The following is a 23118-nucleotide window of genomic DNA, read 5'->3' on the forward strand; positions in this document are numbered from 1 at the left end:
ATATTCATGTCTTTTAAGGCTTTTATTAAATAATATCAGCTGTAGTCCAGGCTGTCGCCATCTTGGATAATGTCGTCACCACAAGCGCAGAATGAGTCAAATAACTGTAAAAAGGTTTTATATTAGTCTATTATCTTTATAAAGTGGTGTTTTTGTGTCTTTAGACTCTAATTACATGTATGTCTATAATATGTTCCCTACAATATAAACAGGTTCATAATATAATTATTTTTATAGTTTCTGTTTCCACTGTATCCAGAATAATAATAATTCTCATCAAGAACTATTGATTAATTTGTCACATGACTGTTCCATGGTTTGTTTTATTTAGTTTCACTATGTTATTTATTGGTAGAAATACTTTTAAACACTTGCTGTACATTCAGCTGACGTAAAAATATTGTTTTCAAATTTGTAGAATAATTGTGAATTTATCAGTAGCAGTTTTAATATTTTAGTTAATTTTTTACAGGCACCTTTTTTGTCCATCAAATGTATTTAAAATAAACTAAAATTAAAGAGATATGTTATTTAACTGTTGAACCTTGTCATAATTTTATTTATTTATTTATAGATTTTTTTAAATATAAAAAAAAATGTTTATGGTCTCGGGCAAGTCTTGGTCTCGGATAGTGTGGTCTTGAACACAACACTAGTAGACAGTATATATACTATAGTATATAGTAGACAGTATACTGTATATTCATTGAGTGTATCATGTGTAATACGTTAGTACAACATTTACAACTCAGCCTGTGTGTATGTGTGTGTATGTGTGTGTATGTGTGTGTATGTGTGTGTACCTGGGGAACCCTTGGTTCTAAACTCTTCGTCCTGCATCTCTATCAGCACTAGAAGAAAATAGAAACATCATTAATAAAGATCAAGTAATCTGAAATGATCAATGTTTTGTTGACCTCATTAACTCATTCAGTTCCAGCCATTCTCAGATTTTCTACCCCCTCATCACCAGCCGTTTTTGATCATTTTGACTGAATATAAAGACCCACAGAATATTTTCTACTATGACTATCTGAAATCTGACAGATTCTGAAAGATTGAAGCCTCTACTTTCACCAAAAAAAAACATTTGTTCCTGGCTCGTTTTGTTCTTTTGTAATCAGCCGTTAAATAGAGCAAGTTTTACACAAATCTTCAGTTTCAGAGCAAAAAGCTGAGAAAAAAGTCTTTTTGTAAAAAAAACCCTGTCAGTGACTTTATCCATGAGTTCCACACATGCTCTGGTTGAGTGTGCGCTGCTGTGAACGTCAGCTCTGTACGTAGCGCCATTTTCTGTCTCGTAAATGCCTTTCCTCTCTCCCTCTGAGCTCTGCTGAGCACGGATATCTCCTACATGTCACCTATTATTTTGCTATATGGCTCACAGGCTGGGGGTATTTTGTACCCCCCCCCCACACCACCCATCCTCCTCCTCCCGACACGCATCAATAGCCCTGTTAGTTGATGGTTTTATCTCACCATCACAACATTATCAATAATCTACTCAGATTCATAAATGTTCTGTGTTAGTATGTGGAGCTGTGAGCTGATGGATACGTCACAATATCACTCTGTAGCACCATAATCTCACTCGTTCCTGCTTTGGGTAGCATCAGTGGCTAATCTCTCATCTAAAGGTGTACTGCTGCCATCTTCAGGGCACAGTTGATCACTACAACACCCCACAGCTTAGATATTGATGAGAGACCTCCACCAGGGTGTTTTCTAGTAATCCCCGTGAAAAAAGGCAAATGACGAGTTATCTCGTCAATGGCACTGAGTGAGTTAATGACTAAAATGAAACCATTGTATCAGATGATGATTATTCTCTATCCTTTGTTCACTTTACAACATACTGTGATTGTATTTATCATTATAGCCAGTTGCTTTACCTCTAACTCTATTTTACTATTAGGTTATTACACTATTACCCATTACGTTGTTACCCTATTACCCTAATACGTTATTACCCAGTGATGTTGATAGGTTTTAAATGTAGTGAGTCCTGGGACCCACAGGTGGTGATATGAGTGAGTCTCTGGGAAATTCAATGGGTCCCCAATAAAAAAAATTCTTTCTTTCTATTTCTTATATTTTTCTATTTCTTAAATTGTAGTGTTAAACTCTCTTAATGGTGGTATGATATGTCTATAATTAGCTGATATATTCATGTATGTTCAAAATGTAACTGAAATTAAACAAATACAATTCAAATGAAAACAAAATGGTGTCTGTTGTACAAAAATAAATGATCAATAAAAGTACTGATTTTAACACAAACAAAACATTCTCATCATGACAAAGTCAAAAAATAAATTGTCTGAACATCAACTAAATCAAATGAAGTCAATCACTATGAAACTTAAAGCACAAAATGTAACTTAAGTAACACAGTGTAAAGTCTGTTAAAATAAAATGATCATGTATTATAAGCAGATAGTTACCTGGTTAGTTGTTGTTGTAGCGGCTAAACTAGCCTGTACACACAGTGATCATGTCTGTGCTGAGTTGATACGTAAATAGATCCACTGACGGCTACGTTTATTTTGATAGTTACTGTGATTTTAAACATAAGTGGATGTTTACAATGTATCATAGCATCATCACTGCTTACTAATAACAACTTTGTATCTTTGACTTAGGGACCGATAAAATCTGTTTTATTTTTTTTACAATTTCCGTTTTATTTTTTCCCAAATTAAATTTTATTTTTCCCCAAATTCTGTGTTTTCCACTTTATTTTTTTAAATTACGGGTTGTTTTTTTTTAGAAATATTTATCATTTTTTAAAGAAACTTAAATCCTGTGAGGAAACAAAATAAATACTAATACATAAAAAACTCAATAAAACAAACATGTATGTCAAAAATAAAATAAGATACAATTAAACAGTAGATATAAGTTGTAGTGACATGGATTATTCTGACTGGTCCTTTTTAATTATTTATATGTCATATAAATATGTATGAGAACATTGATGTCACCTGATTTCCTCTCAGGGATCAATGGTTTACTAAATCTGATTAGGTTTATTTATTAGGTTTTGATCAACTTAGTTTAAATTAACCTAATTTAAATGATCTGATGAGAAGTTGTTCAAATGTAACATTCTAATAACGTTGTTCCAACAGACTTTTATTTTGTAAACCAGAAATTCCTATTGAAACGTTTGTACTTGAGGTACCTAGCTGACTGTGAATGTGTAGCTATAGACACGGACAAAAAGCTGGAATAAAAAGAACTAAATACATTATTACCCTATTACATTATTACCGTATTACACTATTAGATTATTACCCTATTACATTATTACCGTATTACACTATTAGATTATTACCCTAATACATTATTACCCTAATACATATTTACCGTATTACACTATTAGATTATTACCCTATTACATTATTACCGTATTACACTATTAGATTATTACCCTATTACACTATTAGATTATTACCCTAATACATTATTACCCTAATACATTATTACCGTATTACACTATTAGATTATTACCCTATTACATTATTACCGTATTACACTATTAGATTATTACCCTAATACATTATTACCCTAATACATATTTACCGTATTACACTATTAGATTATTACCCTATTACATTATTACCGTATTACACTATTAGATTATTACCCTAATACATTATTACCGTATTACACTATTAGATTATTACCCTATTACATTATTACCGTATTACACTATTAGATTATTACCCTATTACATATTTACCGTATGACATTATTACCGTATTACACTATTAGATTATTACCCTATTACATATTTACCGTATTACACTATTAGATTATTACCCTATTACATATTTACCGTATTACACTATTAGATTATTACCCTATTACATTATTACCGTATTACACTATTAGATTATTACCCTATTACATTATTACCGTATTACACTATTAGATTATTACCCTATTACATTATTACCCTATTACCCTACACTTACACTACACACATCTTATTAGTTAACATGAACTTAACTAGGACACTTTAGTTATTCACCACTAGGCATGTGAATCTCCATCACTGACAACGATCTGATACATACCTCGATACACTACCAGCGATACAATACATTAGCGATACATTGAATCCTTCATGTAAACTAGGACTAACCTTGTAAACCAGGACTAACTATTTAAACCAGGTCTAGTTCTGACCTTCAGAGTTCTGGCGGGACGCGGCCCCTCTGATCCTGAAGGCCTGTCGGTTCCTGGTACGTTCTCCAAAGCTCCAGCTCTTTGGGACTTTACTGGGACTGTCCTCCAGACACATGTCGTTACTGGGAGAACCACGCAGGGCCTGAGTCAGACCAGGGACTCCAGCAGCTCCAGGACTCACCCCTGGAGGGACTGTGGGACAGAAAGACAAGGTGAGGACGTCTGAGAACCAGAACATAGACCTGGACCAGGAGGCACAAACTGACCGTGCTGAGGAGAACCTTTGCCTTTAATCCCAGAACTCCGAGGAGACGAGAAGACTCTCTCTTTCAGACTGACCTTCTGACTACTCACACACACACACACACACACACACACACACACACACACACACACACACACACACACACACACACTCCCACACACACACACACACACACACCCACACACACACACACACACACACACACACACAGTGAGAACCTCCTCTATCACTGACATTATATTATTATTATCTAATGAGCACTAGCTCTCAATGTGCTAAGCTAAGCTAACACTAAACTGGTAGTTAGTAATAGTTAGCTAACCCTAACACTAACTAGCACTAGCTCTCAATGTGCTAAGCTAAGCTAACACTAAACTGGTAGTTAGTAATAGTTAGCTAACCCTAACACTGACTCTTTAACTAGCATTAGCTCTCAGTATGGTAAGCTAAGCTAAAATTAAACTGGTAGTTAGTAATAGTTAGCTAACCCTAACCCCATAACTGACTCTCTAACAAGCATCAGCTCTCAATGAGCTAAGCTATGCTAAGCTAACACTAAACTAGGAGTTAGTAATAGCTAAACCCAACCCCATCACTGACTCTATAACTAGCACTAGCTCTCAATGTGCTAAGCTAAGCTAACACTAAACTGGTAGTTAGTAATAGTTAGCTAACCCTAACACTGACTCTTTAACTAGCATTAGCTCTCAGTATGGTAAGCTAAGCTAACACTAAACTGGTAGTCAGTAATTGTTAGCTAACCCTAACACTAACTAGCACTAGCTCTCAATGTGCTAAGCAAAGCTAACACTAAACTAGTAATTAGGGTTAGGTAACTATTTCTTTCACTGAATCACTAACTGGCATTAAATCTCAGTGTGCTAAGCTAACACTAAACTGGTAGTTAGTAATAGATAGCTAAACCCAACCCAATCACTAACTCGCCCTAGCTCTCATAGTGCTAAGCTCACACTAAACTGGTTGTTAGCAAACCCTAACCCCATCACTGACTCTATAACTACCACTCGCTCTCAATGTGCTAAGCAAAGCTAACACTAAACTGGTAGTTAGTAATACATAACTAACCCTCACCATATCACTGACTCTCTAATCAGCACTAGCTCTCAAAGTGCTAAACTAACATTAAACCGGTAGTTAGAAACAGTTAGCTAACCCTAACCCTATCACTAACTAGCACTAGCTCTCATTGTGCTAAGCTAAGCTCACACTAAACTGGTAGTTACTATTAGTTCACTCACTAACCCTATCACTATCTAGCACTAGCTCTTGTTGTGCTAAGCTAAGCAAACACCAAACTGGTATAATGGTGTAACAAATGATTCTGTGAAGAAAGTAAATTAATCAAACCTTGGAGATTGTTCAGGTTGAACCTCCTTCCTACAGAAAACAAACACACACTAGTTAAGTAGTTATCTTAGTAAAAATACAATAGTTACAGTAGTAGTAGTTACAGTAGTAGTAGAAGTATTAGTTACAACAGTAGTAGTTGTAGTTATAGATGTAGTAGTCACAGTAGCAGTAGTTACAATAGTAGTAGTAGTATTAGTTACAATAGTAGTAGTTGTAGTTACAATAGTAGTAGTTACAGTAGTAGTAGTTACAATAGTAGTAGTAGTAGTTACAATAGTACTAGTAGTAGTTACAATAGTACTAGTAGTAGTTACAGTAGTAGTAGTAGTTTGTAATTACAGTAGTAGTAGTACTCACAATAATAGTAGTAGTAGTTACAGCAGTAATAGTAGTTACAATAGTAGTAGTAGTAACAATAGTAGTAGTTACAAAATAAGTAGTAGTAGTTACAATAGTAGTAGTAGTAGTAGTAGTCACAGTAGTAGTAGTTACAATAGTAGTAGTAGTAGTAGTTAGTAGTAACAGTAGTGGTATTAGTAGTTACAATAGTAGTAGTAGTAGTAGTAGTTAGTAGTAACAGTAGTGGTATTAGTAGTTACAATAGTAGTAGTAGCAGTCACAGTAGTAGTAGTTACAGTAGTAGTAGTTACAGTAGTAGTAGTTACAATAGTAGTAGTAGTAGTAGTTAGTAGTAACAGTAGTAGTATTAGTAGTTACAATAGTAGTAGTAGCAGTCACAGTAGTAGTAGTTACAGTAGTAGTAGTTACAATAGTAGTAGTAGTAACAGTAGTAGTAGATACAATAGTAGTAGCAGTCACAGTAGTAGTAGTTACAATAGTAGTAGTATTAGTTAGTAGTAACAGTAGTAGTATTAGGAGTTACAATAGTAGTAGTAGTAGTAACAGTAGTAGTAGTAGTTACAGTAGTAGTAGTTACAATAGTAGTAGTAGTATTAATAGTAGTTACAATAGTAGTAGTAGTATTAGTAGTTACAATAGTAGTAGTAACAGTAGTAGTAGTTAAAGTAGTAGTATTAGTAGTTACAGTAGTAGTATTAGTAGTAGTAACAGTAGTAGTAGTCGTAGTTACAGTAGTAGTAGTAGTAGTTGTTACATACCACTGTGACCTGCATATTTGTATGTGTGTGTGTCGACAGTGTGACGTAAGCGGGAGCCCGGTCTCCCGGGGAATTGTGGGTAATGCTAAGGAAAAATAAAGCTGCTCTCTAAAGCACACAGTCGCCGTCCTCCTGATTGAAATACAATATTGGCGACGAGGATGGAGTTTTTTCCCGTCTCACCTGTCTCTCCGTTCCTCGCTTTGCCGGGCGAGCCACCGATCCCGTGGCCCCGCTGGTTTGAGTCCTTTGAGACGTTTATCGCCGCCGCCGGTGTTGTTGACGCTAGCGATGCTAGGCTAAAGGCCCTGCTCATCCACAGCCTGGGAAACGAGGGACAACGTATTTTCCGCACGCTCGGCCCCGCGGATAAGTATCGGGACTGTGTTGCCTTACTGACTGGACATTTCGCTGCTCCACAGAGCGTCATCGTCCGACGAATCATCTTCAGACAGCGCCGACAGAGGCCCGGTGAGTCCGTCCATCAGTACGTCACGGACCTCCGATGCTTGGCTAGCGTTTGCAAATTTGAACACCTAGAGGACGAGTTTATTCGGGATCAGTTAGCCGAACACGCAGCTGATCACAAACTGCGTGAGAGACTGCTTATGTCCCCGGACGACACAACTCTGTCTAAGGCAGTGGAAATGGCATTTCAGCTTGAGTCGGCTGCTCTGCTAGCATCGCGGCTAACGGCTACAGGTCCGCCTCCTTCTCTCTCCACTCCGCTAGCTCAGACTGTGACACCGGCAGACCAGGCTCCCGGCCCCGCTTTTCCTCACACCGAGCTCGAGGTTAACGTCGCGGGACGTCAGGGTGCCTCAGCACGCCGGCCATGCGGGAACTGTGGCTCGTATTCCCACGCCACAAGGGCACCGGTTTGCCCAGCCACGGGACAGAGATGTCAGCGCTGCGGTAGGCTCAATCACTTTGCTAAGGTGTGCCGCTCAGCACCCGCTCCCACAAGAACCCAGCGCCACTCATCCCGCCCATCAAGCCCGACCACCATTCACTCGGTGGGTGCCAACAACAGACCTTTCACCTGGTGCACGGTGGAGCTGGATAACGTGTGTTTACCGCTGCTACTGGACACGGCTGCCTCCAGGTCTCTTCTCAGTCAGTCCACGGTTCGGCGACTCTTTCCCAGACACACTATCAAAGCAGGAGCAGAGGAGCTGTACGGCTATGGACACACTAAAATTAACATGTTGGCCACTCCTACCTTTTCTGTTCGTTATGGATCCAGGACCCTCCCAGAATTTACGTTCCAGGTGTCTCGGCATGGTGCCTACCTCCTCGGTTTCGACCTGTTCTGCGCCCTGGGTTTTGCCATCACTGACAATCTGGGTGCTGCTATCCTGACCGTGACCACGCCATGGCAGCTGCGCTGGCCGTCGCTTTTCACTGGGCTGGACTGCCTCACCGCCTTCAACCACCAACCGCTCATCGACCCAGCTGTGAAGACTGTCATCCAACTTCTGCGCAGGCTGCCCCTCACTTTGCGTGATGATGTCACTGGCGAGCTACAGAAACTGCTGGATGCTGGCATCATCGAATGAGTCGATGCATCGCCCTGGATCTCCAATCTGGTGGTGGCAAAGAAGAAGACAGGCGGCCTCCGCCCCTGTGTCGACCTCAGACAGGTAAACAAAGCGGTGGTCGCGGACAGATACCCACTGCCCACAGTGGAGGAGCTCTCTGCACAGTTTCATGGCTCAACCGTCTTCTCGAAGCTTGACCTTCGCCAGGGCTACCTGCAGGTTCCCCTACACCCTGGCAGCTGCAACCTCACCGCCTTTGTGACCCACATGGGGGTCTTTCGCTACACGCGGATGCCCTTTGGACTCAGCTCTGCTCCCAGCTGCTTCCAGAAAATCATGGCCACCATCTTCGCAGGCATTCCTGGGGTGGATGTGTACCTGGACGACATTGTGGTGCACGGAGCAACATCCTCCCTGCATGACGACCGCCTTTCCAGGGTACTGGATGTGCTCGCCGGTCACAACCTCACACTGAATGGGGAGAAGTGCATCTTTGCGGCTCAGGCTATTGAGTTTGTGGGGTTCCACTTGACCACTGAGGGGCTAAGCCCGCTGCACTCGAATGTCGATGCTATCCTGCGTCTGCCTGAACCCTCCTGCCCGGCGCAACTATCATCAATTCTGGGGATGACTGCATTTTACTTGCGTTTCCTTCCCCTCTACTCAGACACTACTGCGCCGCTGCGTGCTCTCCTGAAGCAGGATGCACCCTGGATCTGGTCTCCTGCGTGCTCTGCTGCAGTCCGCCGGCTTAAGTCACAACTGACCTCCTCACCTGTTCTGGCCCACTTTGACCTCGACAGCCCCACGTTCGTGACCTGCGATGCATCCAACACTGCGGTAGGTGCTGTCCTGTCTCAATCTCACCAAGGGACTGAGCGTCCAGTGGCGTTCGCTTCTAGAGTGCTTACTCCAACAGAACAGAAGTACTCTGTGGGAGAAAGGGAGGCGCTGGCCTGCGTCTGGGCATGTGAGCCGTGGCAGATGTACCTCTACGGTCGACATTTCACACTACGGACCGGCCACCAGGCCCTCACGGCCCTCCTAGTCACAACCGGTTCAGGCCACAAACCGCTGCGGCTTTACCGGTGGTCTGAGAGGCTACAGGCATACAACTTCTCCACACAATTTACCCCAGGCAGGGAGAATGTGGTAGCAGATCTCCTCTCCAGAGCCACACCTGCCTCTGCACCAGACACCAGCCAGGACTCCTCAGAACCGGAACTAATCCTCTTGCTCCACACGCCCCTCGAGGCAGCTGTTTCACTGAAAGACCTTCAGTCGGCCTCTGCACAGGACCCTGTTCTCACCCAGCTCTGCACTTTCATTCGTAACGGCTGGCCTGCCAGGGTTCCTGAGGAACTAGCGCCCTTTCACCGGGTCAGAGGGGACCTCTCCTGCTGGAATGACGTCTGCGTGGCGAGAGGGCTATGCACAGTGGTCCCGAGCACTTTGAGAGAACGGGTCCTGGCCATGGTCCACGACGGCCATCTGGGCGTCGTGAGGGTCAAACAACGCTGCAGGGGCCTGGTCTGGTGGCCAGGCATTGACCGCGACATCGAAGATCTGGTCAGAAACTGTACGGCCTGCCTCACCAGTGGTAAGACCGGCTCTCCCCCACCCCCACCCTTGCAGCCCGTGCCGTGGCCTCGGGCTCCCTGGACCCACATACAGGTGGACATTTGTGGTGAACTTCATGGCACCCCTCAGCATCAGCGCTTCCTCCTGGTAGCATACGATCTCCACTCCAAATGGCCGGAGGTGCTGCCTGCCGGGTCTGTCACCACTACAGTAGTCATCGGTTTCCTCTCCTCTTTGTTCGCTCGCTGGGGTGTCCCTGACGCCATCACCACTGATAACGGGCCTCAGTTTGTTTCAGCTGACTTTGTGGCTTTTGCAGAGGGGAGGGGGATAAAGCACATTAGGACTGCCTTTTACCACCCGCAGGCCAACGGAGGCGTGGAGAGGTTTAATCAGACCCTTAAGAACGGGCTCAGAGCACACATGGCAGATGGCCTGTCGTTCTCAACATCACTGCAGAGCACCCTACTGCATTACAGAGCAACACCCCACACTACCACTGGCAACTCTCCAGCCCTACTGATGCTAGGGCGTGAACTACAACTTCCTTTGGACCGACTGCGCCCTCCGGTGAGAGTTACTCCAACAGCAACACCCTCCCCAGGCGACAGAGTGGATCAGCAGCAACGTACAATGAAGCGGTGGTTTGACAGGAGACACCGTGTGAAACCGCCTACACTCACCGTATCAGACTGGGTCCGAGTCCGGCGACCCACTCGATCTCACAAACTGCTCTCTTTCTGGTCTGCACAACAGAGATCACAGCACAACTGGGGCCAGCCACCTTCCGCGTTACCGATGGTTCACGCTGGCATGTCAGCCGCCTCCGGCGGGTGAAGCAACCGTCTGTGGCGGATCAGCAAGCCGCAGCTCATCCACGCTGCACCAGTGGGGTCTGGGACCTTCCAGATGTACTGGCGGAGACCCAGGCTGGACCAGATGTGCGGGCTGAACCCCTGCAGGCTGGACCCCGTCCGGTCCGAGCCCGCCAGAGGCCCTTGTACCTCGAAGACTAACTTACTGACTTTTAATGCACCAGCATAGTGTATAGCCTGTGAGGTGGCAGAATAATCCACCGGGCTATACGGGTAAACCGGCAGTCTACCCGGTTTATCTAGCCAGGTTGGCCGTTTGGCCTTGATGTTAGTTTGTGCACTGGGGGGGGGGTCTTAGCTCATGACCATTGTTCAGATGTTTTAAGGGGGAAGGGGTAAATGTTACATACCACTGTGACCTGCATATTTGTATGTGTGTGTGTCGACAGTGTGACGTAAGCGGGAGCCCGGTCTCCCGGGGAATTGTGGGTAATGCTAAGGAAAAATAAAGCTGCTCTCTAAAGCACACAGTCGCCGTCCTCCTGATTGAAATACAATAGTAGTAGTAACAGTAGCAGTAGCAACAGTAGTAGTAGTAATTACAATAGGAGTAGTAGTTACAATAGTAGTGGTAGTAACAGTAGTAGTAGTAGTTACAATAGTAGTAGTAGTATTAGTAGTTACAATAGTAGTAGTAACAGTAGTAGTAGTTACAATAGTAGTAGTAGTAGTTACAGTAGTAGTATTAGTAGTTACAATAGTAGTTGTAGTAACAGTAGTAGTAGTCGTAGTTACAGTAGTAGTAGTAATTACAATAGTAGTAGTAGTAGTAGTAGTAGTTACAATAGTAGTAATAGTAGTAGCAGTCACAGAAGTAGTAGTTACAATAGTAGTAGTTGTAGTTAGTAGTAACGGTAGTAGTATTAGTAGTTACAATAGTATTAGTAGTAACAGTAGTAGTAGTAGTTACAATAGTAGTAGTTACAATAGTAGTAGTAGTAGTTACAATAGTATTAGTAGTAACAGTAGTAGTAGTAGTTACAATAGTAGTAGTTACAATAGTAGTAGTTACAATAGTATTAGTAGTTACCATAGTAGTAGTAGTAGTTACAATAGTAGTAGTTACAATAGTATTAGTAGTAGTAGTCACAATAGTAGTAGTTACAATAGTAGTAGTAGCTACAATAGTAGTAGTAGTAGTAGTTACAATAGTAGTAATAGTAGTAGTAGTAGTTACAGTAGTAGCTGTTACAATAGTAGTAGTTGTAGTTAGTAGTAACGGTAGTAGTATTAGTAGTTACAATAGTATTAGTAGTAACAGTAGTAGTAGTAGTTACAATAGTAGTAGTTACAATAGTAGTAGTTACAATAGTAGTAGTAGTAGTAGTAGTTACAATAGTAGTAGTAGTAGTAGTTACAATAGTAGCAATAGTAGTAGTAGTAGTTACAGTAGTAGTTGTTACAGTAGTCGTTACAGTAGTAGTAGTTACAATAGTAGTAGTAGTATCAGTCACAGTAGTAGTAGTTACAGTAGTAGTTAGTAGTTAAAAAAGTAGTTAGTAGTTACAATAGTAGTAGTTACAATAGTATTAGCAGTAGTAGTTACAATAGTAGTAGTAGTAGTAGTTACTAGTAATAGTAGTAGTAGTAGTTACAGTATTAGTAGTTACAGTAGTAGTAGTTACAATAGTAGTAGTAGTTACAATAGTAGTAGTATCAGTCACAGTAGTAGTTAGTAGTTACAATAGTAGTTGTAGTTACAGTAGTAGTTAGTAGTTACAATAGTAGTAGTTACAATAGTAGTAGTAGTAGTTACAATAGTATTAGTAATAGTAGTTACAATAGTAGTAGTTACAATAGTAGTAGTAGTAGTAGTTACAATAGTATTAGTAATAGTAGTTACAATAGTAGTAGATACAATTGTAGTTGTAGTTACAGTAGTAGTTAGTAGTTACAATAGTAGTAGTTACAATAGTATTAGTAGTAGTAGTTACAATAGTATTAGTTACAATAGTAGTAGTAGTAGTAGTTACAATAGTAGTAATAGTAGTAGTAGTACTTACAGTAGTAGTAGTAGTTACAGTAGTAGTAGTTACAATAGTAGTTAGTAGTTACAGTAGCAGTTAGTAGTTGTTAGTAGTTACAGTAGTAGTTAGTAGTTACAATAGTAGTTAGTAGTTACAGTAGCAGTTCGTAGTTGTTAGTAGTTACAGTAGTAGTTGTAGTTACAATAGTAGTTGTAGTTACAGTAGTAGTTAGTAGTTACAGTAGTAGTTGTAGTTACAATAGTAGTAATAGTTAAAGTAGTAGTAGTAGTAACAGTAGTAGTTACAGTTGCAGTAGTTGTTAGTAGTTACAGTAGTAGTTGTTACAGTAGTAGTAGTTGTAGTAATAGTTACAGTAGGAGTAGTTACAGTAGTAGTTAGTAGTTACAGTAGTAGTTGTAGTTACAATAGTAGTAATAGTTAAAGTAGTAGTAGTAGTAACTGTAGTAGTTACAGTTGCAGTTGTTGTTAGTAGTTACAGTAGTAGTTGGTACAGTAGTAGTAACAGTAGTAGTAGTAGTTACAGTAATAGCAGTAGTTACAGAAGTAGTAGTTGTAGTTACAGTAGTAGTAGTAGTTACGGTAGTAGTTAGTAGTTACAGTAGTAGTAGTTACAGTAATAGCAGTAGTAGTAGTTACAGTAGTAGTAGTAGTAGTAGTTACAGTAGTAGTAGTTACAGTAGTAGTAGTAGTAGTAGTTACAGTAGTAGTAGTAGTAGTTTGTAGTTACAGTAGTAGCAGTAGTAGTAGTTACAGTAGTAGTAGTAGTTACAGTAGTAGTAGTAGTTACAGTAGTAGTAGTTGTAGTTACAGTAGTAGTAGTTACAGTAGTAGCAGTAGTAGTAGTTGTAGTTACAGTAGTAGTAGTTACAGTAGTAGTAGTAGTAGTAGTTACAGTAGTAGTAGTAGTTTGTAGTTACAGTAGTAGCAGTAGTAGTAGTTACAGTAGTAGTAGTAGTTACAGTAGTAGTAGTTGTAGTTACAGTAGTAGTAGTTACAGTAGTAGCAGTAGTAGTAGTTACAGTAGTAGTAGTAGTTACAGTAGTAGTAGTTGTAGTTACAGTAGTAGTAGTTACAGTAGTAGCAGTAGTTACAGTAGTAGTAGTTGTAGTTACAGTAGTAGTAGTTACAGTAGTAGTAGTAGTTACAGTAGTAGTAGTAGTTACAGTAGTTGTAACAGTAGTAGCAGTAGTAGTAGTAGTTTGTAGTTACAGTAGTAGCAGTAGTAGTAGTTACAGTAGTAGTAGTTGTAGTTACAGTAGTAGTAGTTACAGTAGTAGCAGTAGTTACAGTAGTAGTAGTAGTAGTAGTTACAGTAGTAGTAGTTGTAGTTACAGTAGTAGTAGTTACAGTAGTAGTAGTAGTTACAGTAGTAGTAGGAGTAGTTACAGTAGTAGTAGTAGTTACAGTAGTAGCAGTAGTTACAGTAGTAGTAGTAGTTACAGTAGTAGTAGTTGTAGTTACAGTAGTAGTAGTTACAGTAGTAGCAGTAGTTACAGTAGTAGTAGTAGTAGTTACAGTAGTAGTAGTTGTAGTTACAGTAGTAGTAGTTACAGTAGTAGTAGGAGTAGTTACAGTAGTAGTAGTAGTTACAGTAGTAGTAGTTACAGTAGTAGTAGTTACAGTAGTAGCAGTAGTTACAGTAGTAGTAGTTGTAGTTACAGTAGTAGTAGTTACAGTAGTAGCAGTAGTTACAGTAGTAGTAGTAGTAGTTACAGTAGTAGTAGTTGTAGTTACAGTAGTAGTAGTTACAGTAGTAGTAGTAGTAGTTACAGTAGTAGTAGGAGTAGTTACAGTAGTAGTAGTAGTTACAGTAGTAGCAGTAGTTACAGTAGTAGTAGTTGTAGTTACAGTAGTAGTAGTTACAGTAGTAGCAGTAGTTACAGTAGTAGTAGTAGTAGTTACAGTAGTAGTAACAGTAGTTTCAGACCTGAATGAAAGTCCAGATTTGTTCTTCAGGTTCCTCAGCAGGTCCAGTTGGTTTAAAGGTGGAATTAATCTGTAAATAGACACTGACAGTTACAGACAGACACTGATTAATATGTGATAACAGAATGTCTCCTGGTTAGTTCTGGTCAAACTGCCCAAAACAGACCAGATATTATCCTACTGATAACATTTACCAAGGTCTCTTCTCAGAGACTCTGTTATTGTTATGCTTAGCACTATCAGCAGCTACAGAACCCTGAGAACACAGAACAACTACAGATTCATGGGACGTTCACACTGAAACCCTTTAACCACATCTGACCTTTAACCCTTCAACTTGACTCTGTCTTATTTCATTCAAAACCACCACAACAGTTGGGGGCTCGTCCAGGATCTAAATACATCAGATAATGAGGTAAGTGCAGAAGTTTCCTTCTTAACATTTCAGATGAAAATCTGTGCCTTTTTCCCCCAAAACACAAGAGACGTGAAGCCCTCAAGCATGAGGGGTCTACATTTCTGATATGATTTGTCTTGTTACTGTAACATAATCTGTATTTTTTACTATACATCTAAATTTAATTTGGGATTTTGCCTTAAAGCAGAACTAAGTAACTTTTTAAACTTAATAATCCTTCTCGTGGTCCCTCTGAGGGGAAGTGTTTATGTGGTGATTGGGGGTCTTTCATCTCCCCCTACTGATGGGGTGGTATTGACAAAAAAAATTATCCCAATAATTTCTGGTATTTAACACGATAACAATAAAAATCACGATAAATAAAAACTATAAATAAAAAAATGTATTAAAAAAATCACAACTTAGTGTAAACAGGTTCTTTACAAACACATGTGAATACATCAACATTAGACACAATACAATATCTACTGACTCATAAAGTTCATGAACTGATATTTTATGAAATATACTTGTGCATGTGGGTCACTATTAGTGTTATTGTATGTAATTCATTTATTTCCTAACTTGAGATAAAATTATTAAAAAAATAAAAAAAAAACATGAAAAGCATAAATAATTCCATTAGTGTTTTTACTGCTGATGAATCTTGTTTATTTTATGGTTGATAATGAGTTACATAAAGTTATGATTAATAAATATTTCTCTGATTTCCTATAAATAAACCAGATCAAGCTGATGATTTAATCATTCAGTATATTTAGATATTATTTATCTCTGTGCAGGGTTGTTGCAGGAATCTTCAGCCGTTCCTTGGAAGTCATTTTGTCTTTGGTTTTTTGTGAAGGTTTGATGGAGGGGACAGGATAACATTCAACACTGGTCACTCTGGCCAGTCTGTATTGACCTTGAAGGGCATTGCCAGCCACACGATGTCGCCAACAGCCATGTTTGTCTCCCGTGTGCCATAACCTTTTGAGGAAGCTCTGCAGAGAAGCAGTGACTTAAGGATAATGTACTCCATCTTCTCTGCTCCGTGTTCTCACATCGATGGGTCTTTCCTTGGCAAGGTTTGCTGCCATAAAAAGGTAAGTTTGAAATTCCCCCAAGGTGAAGATACCATTTCCTCCTAAGTTGCATAGGACTCTTTTGACAACACTGACACCAGCTTCAGCAGAATGATCTTCCAGTTCCACTCTGTTCCCCATTTCATAACCTCATTCTCAATTGCTCAAATGTCCAAACTGTTCAGAAACGTTTGAAGCTCTTTGAGGGCAGGCTTTGCTCCAATAAAATACACATTTTACTTGGGTGGCCCCACAGTGCATTAGACCTTTGATACGCCAGGAGAAACCTTTCAGATGATTGGTCACCAACCACATCTGTGTGTATCGCCATGGATGCCATGCAGCAGTAAACGATACCCCAAACCTTTAACTTGACTCTTTTCCTCACATCATCTTTTACTTCATAAGGTCCAAACAGGTCAACTGTGGTAAATTCAAATGGTCTCGCTGGGGAGGAGCGTTCTTGAGGGAGTTCACCCATGATCTGTTTACATCTTTTCACCCTGGCCTTTCTGCACACCTATCCACAACTTTTTTAGCCAGTATTCAACCTTTTCTTTTTCATTCTCAAGAGTGTTCCAGCTATTTCTTTATGATTTGCTTGGTGAGCTTCTCGAGCAATAAGGGTAGATGTCCAAGCTGTAAATGGTAGCAGAGGCACTGCAACTTTGTCTTCTTTAAAAAATTTAATTCTTCCTCCACAGACCAGCAGCCCTGACTTTGGGTCCCTGTACACGGTCACTACTGAGTGTAGTGCCATCAAAGGTACCTTCATTCTGAGCTGCAAGGAAATGAAGGTATGAAGGAATGTGCATCATCACATTCTTTAACAGAGAGTACAGCGTTCCTTGCTATTTTATTAGTTTCTTCCTCCCACTTGGCTTTCCTTAGGGTCAAGTGTACTATTTTGAAGTTCTTCCAATTCATGGCGGCCCTTGCACCCAGATGATAATTCTGACAAGTTTACTTAGACTGCTGAATTTTTGTACATCCAGTAGATTTATCACCGAGTCACCTGGAATCTGCAACATGTTCTCTGAGCTTTTGAGGGATTCTGGGGCATTTTTAGCAACGATGTCCAGGGAGTGGGACTGTGGTTCATCCTTCTTCTCAGAGACTCCGTTATTGTTATGCTTAACGCTGTCAGCATCTACTAAACCCTGAGAACACAGAACAACTGCAGATTCATGGGACGCTCACACTGAAACCTCTGAATCTCAGACCGGTCTGTCTCTAAAACCTTTGACCAAATAAACCCTGTGTCAGCATTTAACCTTAACTCATGTCTCATGTCATTCAAAACCACCACAACACTGACAGCTACAGACACAAAGATACAGACCTGTACATTGGGACAGACACGGTCCGTTCGTAGTAATCCCAGGTAGAGTTCAGGTCAGAGCGGCTCAGGTTTGTTGCATAAACCCTCCACGCTGCCTGCAGGCACAGATATATACATATATCTATACAAATACATCTAACATATATAAACACAGATACTTGTATGTACATATCTAATGTATATAAACACGTTGCATATGTTTATAACTGTGATAATACAAAGAAATTCATAAATATTTAAATGCACAAGTGAGACAGAATCAAAGTGATTGTGTGTCTATTACAAAGACTTTGATACAGTGTTTGTTTGTTAGAGAAAAAGGAATAGAACTGATTAATGGTTCTGTTTTTTATTTATTAATGGTGGATTATTAGATTATTAGAAGTGAAAAACAAAGATATGAATGATTTTACAACAAATATATTTAATATCAGAATAAGTGAACTAATGTTTATGTAGTGACCCAAACTCATCTCATTGATTTGATCCAAACGATGTAAAAAGAACTAAAGAAAAGAAACATGATGAAGCACAGACTTATTTCAACAATAGTCTGAATATTATCACTGTTAATCTTAGTGAAAAAGGAACGTTTCAAACAACACATTATTTCCTGTTAACCAGTAACTTCTAAACCAATAAACCTTTGATTCTCCTGGAATCCATTGTGATGCTGACAAAGCATCTTATTGATCCTCAAGTGTTGGACGGATACTGAAACTATTACTAATATTATACACATATATACATTATTACTACTAACTAGCTTTAGTCTGTGTGGATCACCAGATAAATGTAAATGATGATCAATATAAAGTATAACTGGTGCATATAAGAGATTTCTGCTGCCACAATTAAAGCAATACGAACTAAATAATGATTGCAATGATCATTGTTGGTGTTATTAATTATTAGTCATTTACACTGAGGTCTTTTTCACATTACATTTATGTTGACAGTATTGTTTCTTTGAGTTTTTTAAGAAACGATTGGGTTCATTTCTGTATTTAGAATAATAGTTCATTTAATGATCTTTATATTTACTGTAGATACATAATGTAGTTGACTTGGGCTAAACTCTGCAGATCTCTATGGATTGTAGAGCTGTTAGAAGGAAGGAGCTGAGACCAGATGAAGAGGAATCTTCTGGACTTAAAAGTTGGAACTTTGCTCCAAACTCTGCTTGGAACACGGCTAAGATACATGAATGTTTTTACCCTGAAGCAGAAGGACAAGATGATGAAGTCACAACATTCTTTTCTCGTACAGTTGAGCACAAGGACAGACTCACAGGTTGTTTAATCTACAGGGTGATGGAGTCATGGAGCTCTGGTGCTTCACCACACCACAGGCCTCCCTCTGTGGACTGAAACTAACCAAGCAGTAACGCCTGTTAGTTTATGATCATATGCAGAATCATATTTCTATTATCATATATGGGTTAGGGTTAGAATATGTCGTCCTAAGGTTAGAATATGTAGGGGTACAACAAGTCTGAGATATATTGAGGGGTCTGACCATGTAACGCTGATGTAATGTAATAACTAATATTTATAGTTTATTCTAAACTTCACTAGAACCAGTGCAGAGTAGAAAGAATGGTGGTAATGTGGGATGTTCTAGAAGCACCAGTTAAAAGTCTGACAGCAGCGTCTGTACGATCTGGAGTCTGTTTAGGGTCGACTTATTAAAACATGTCAAATTACAATAGTTAATGTGTGATGATATAAATGTGTGTATGACCAGTTCTAGATCTGATTTTAATAATAAATGTCTGACTTTAGAGATATTTGTCAGATGATAAAACAGTTTTTAGTCAGTAGATGACAGTGACCCTCCAAAGACATGAACTGATCAAACACAAGGTTTTAACAGATGAGCCCAGATCACCAAGAGACTTTTAATCACATGATCAGAGTTTATGTTTTATTACAATTTATCTGGAGATCATTTGATGACAACCAGTTTTTGATACAGGATATACAATCTAAGAACTCTGATAAGAAGTGAAACGCTGAGTCATTAAAGGAGCAGTACAACTGGATATCATCAGCATAAAAATGATAAGATATATTTTCAAAACCATGGATCAACGACCAAGAGGCATCAGATACAATAAAAACTAAACAGGAACCAGAACAGAGCCCTGGGCTACTCCACATGACAGGTTGGACATATTAGACATTACATCATTAATAGTAACATTAAAGGTTCTTCTATTAATATAAGAGGTAAACCATTGGAGAACAGCACCAGAAAACCATCTCAGATGTAAGTGGATCAACCAGTATACTATGATCTACTGTATCAAAGGCAGCATCAGATCAAGTCAAACTAAAACTGTGTAACGACCAGAGTCAGTGACATCATCACGTCACTAGAAACTTTCAGAAGATCAGTTTCAGTGGATTGATCTAAAACCAGATTAATATTTATCATAAATATCATGCTGTTCCATGTATGAGGTTAGCTGCTTAGCAACCATTTTCTCCATAATTTTAGACATGAAGAGAAGCTTAGATATGGGTCAGTAGTTTAGAGGCTCCCCTGGATCAAGATTGGGTTTTTTTAAAAATGGGGTTTATTATCGCATTGTGACGGTGCGAGCCCGTCCCTAAACGTACAGTACCGGTAAAGCATGGTGAGAGGCAGGCAGCAGTCTCTCTCTCTCTAACCACATCCACACGTCATAGTTACTTACCTGTTTATTCGCTTCGTTTTCTGCTTGATTTCTCTATCCATCCATCACAGTAATCTTGGGTGTACAGAAGGCCACCGTGTAAATCATCCATAGCTTCGTAGTTCATAAAGTTTAAACAACTTACCATCTCCCATTTCACCCTCCATCTATTAAAACCGAGCACCGCACACACTTCCGGGTTCATCCATCACATGTGGGACATCAGCGTCTGACGTCATCGGTGACGTCAGCTCAAATAGTATTTTTTCATGACAAAACTAATTTAATTAATCTTCCTGAGTGTGTCATGTTGGCAGATACACCGGTGATGGATTATTAATACATGTCCAGATTTTTTACATATATGTTATGGTGGGAATGAATGGGTTTTTAGGTAGAAAACCCTGATTATGTTTTTAATGGACAAGGGGGAGGAGCCAAGGGCTATAGAGGGGAGCAAGTCTCTGCTCTCCCTGTCAGTGTATGTCCTGTCTGGGTACAACAAAGGTAAGCCAGAAAGCCTCTGTTATTTTATTGCATTTGTATATATTGTAAATATTTATTCTCTTTTTTCTGTTTATTTGTCTAGCGCTCCTCTTCATCCTGGAGTTTTTTTGTTGTTGTTCACTTTACGTAAAAAAAGCACTAAAAACGTATAGCTATGCCATCATTTATTTAATCAGAACCACATCACACACATGTTTGAAGAAGCTGGAGACAGAGCCAGATAAAAGTGAGAGGTTTATCAGTTTTACCATCAAAGGACCGACAACGTCAAAAACGTTTAAAAGCAGAGAAGTAGGAACAATGTCTACTGAGCTCCATGAGGGTTTGATCTTTCTACTAAAACCTGAACATCCTGTAGGCTGACGGGAGTGAAGGAGGACCATGAGCTCACAGGGGCTGATGCACTGCACAAGCTAACCAAGGGAGGAGTGATGCTAGCCCTGATGTCTTGTACTTTGTCTACAAAAAAGTTTTTTAAAAAATTGTTCCAGTCCTCCTGTGTGTGTACAGGCACATGGGACGGTGAGGGTGCAACAAGATTTTCAATAGTATTGAACAAAACCTTGGGGTTTCTCTTATTTTGCAAAATAAGATTAGTGAAATAAGCAGAGCAGACATGCTTTATTATTTCATTTAACTCCATTATCTTTTCTTTAAGATGGAGTCTGTGCACCTCTAGTTTAGTGGTTTAACACAACTGTTCCACTTTTCAGCAGCTTCTCCTAAAGCTAAAAATAGCTTCATTCATCCACGGACATGGTTTCTTATTAGAGCCTGGAGTATTTTTAGCTGATGCTACTGTCTCCAAAACAGACAGACAATGACTATTAAAGTTTGTCATAAAAGTGTCAACATCATCACAACTAGTAAATGTAGTTGGATCAAAAGAGGCAGAAAATCCACTGATTGTTGCTTCATTAAGAATGAGTCTCTGCTTTTTCACATTAGAAGTAGTCTGTACCAGTGTGATTGACAGATTAAATATGATACAGCAATGGTTGCTTATTTGTAAATCTTCAATATGAGTTATGTATGTTACATATATTGTTACCTGTATGAGTTATGTAAGTTACACATGTTACATATTGTATGCTATATATTATGTTGTATGTTGTTACCTGTATGAGTCCAGCTGCAGGGTTTCTTCTTTTCTCAAAGTGTTTCTGTCGATGCTGCTCCTGAACCTTTAGAGCAAAGCCTGAACCCAGAATCCCCTGTAAACAGGGTTAGCAGGTCAACTACAGTAACCATGGTAACCTCAGGGTAATAAACTCTCTAACCCTGGTAACCTCAGAGTAATAACCCTTGTAACCACGGTAACCTCAGAGTAGTAACCCCTTTAACCCTTGTAACCACGGTAACCTCAGAGTAATAACTCCTTTAACCCTTGTAACCACGGTAACCTCAGAGTAATAACCCCTTTAACCCTTGTAACCACGGTAACCTCAGAGTAATAACTCCTTTAACCCTTGTAACCATGGTAACCTCAGAGTAATAACCCCTTTAACCCTTGTAACCACGGTAACCTCAGAGTAATAACCCCTTTAACCCTTGTAACCACGGTAACCTCAAAGTAAAAAACCCTTTAACCCTTGTAACCACGGTAACCTCAGAGTAATAACCCCTTTAACCCTTGTAACCACGGTAACCTCAAAGTAAAAAACCCTTTAACCCTTGTAACCACGGTAACCTCAGAGTATTAAACCCTCTAACCGCAGTAACCACAGAAACTCACGGCAGGCAGCGCGAAGAATGAAACTCCAATCAACGTAAACGTTGCTGCCAACAATCGTCCATTCCACGTGATTGGAAACTTGTCCCCATAACCAATAGTCGTCAACGTGATCTGAGAGACACAAACGTTATGTTTTGTTGTTGTTTTATAGTCGTTGTCGTGTGGTATTTACTTTGTTGTTGCATTGTTCTCACCAGTCCCCACCAGAGGGCGTCAGCGTACGTCTCAAACTGCTCGTTGTCCTCTTTCTCAGCGAGATAGACCAGGAAACTAGCCAGGATCAAACACAGGAACCCTATGTACCAGGCTGTGATCAGCTCCTGATACACACACAGTTAGCTAATGTTAGCTGGTGTTAGCAAATGTTGGAATGGACCATTATTCATGGTCTCTTTTTGTGTGTAATACTACAATTATACAAGAACAAACAGTTTTAGAACATCTAAGTTCTACTTAATCTAAATCTAACAATAACAACCATGGACGATGATATAAATAAACTAGGACAATCAG

At 39.8% G+C, this 23118-nt stretch overlaps 1 protein-coding gene across 3 annotated transcripts in view; it reads right to left on the bottom strand.

Moving 5' to 3' along the window:
• The window catches only part of LOC114463888 (potassium voltage-gated channel subfamily KQT member 2-like), a 30252-nt gene that overhangs the window by 3377 nt on the left and 3757 nt on the right, over nt 1–23118 (bottom strand). For 2 of the 3 annotated variants that reach the window (XR_003674130.1, XM_028447751.1), the window contains exons 6-14: nt 22800–22925; nt 22606–22716; nt 21989–22084; nt 17684–17778; nt 14861–14929; nt 5828–5857; nt 4461–4540; nt 4195–4386; nt 804–851 (exon numbers count right to left, since the gene is read on the bottom strand). Coding sequence is in view for 1 of the 3 variants with exons in the window: in XM_028447751.1 (XP_028303552.1) it covers nt 804–851; nt 4195–4386; nt 4461–4540; nt 5828–5857; nt 14861–14929; nt 17684–17778; nt 21989–22084; nt 22606–22716; nt 22800–22925 (847 nt within the window). In the remaining 2 variants the exon portion in view is untranslated. Of the gene's footprint in view, nt 1–803; nt 852–4194; nt 4387–4460; nt 4541–5827; nt 5858–14860; nt 14943–17683; nt 17779–21988; nt 22085–22605; nt 22717–22799; nt 22926–23118 lie in introns of those variants that run through there. The other variant, XR_003674131.1, reaches the window with a different exon arrangement.

The sequence above is a fragment of the Gouania willdenowi genome, chromosome 5, assembly GCF_900634775.1.
Source record: "Gouania willdenowi chromosome 5, fGouWil2.1, whole genome shotgun sequence".
NCBI classification, from domain to species: domain Eukaryota; kingdom Metazoa; phylum Chordata; class Actinopteri; order Blenniiformes; family Gobiesocidae; genus Gouania; species Gouania willdenowi.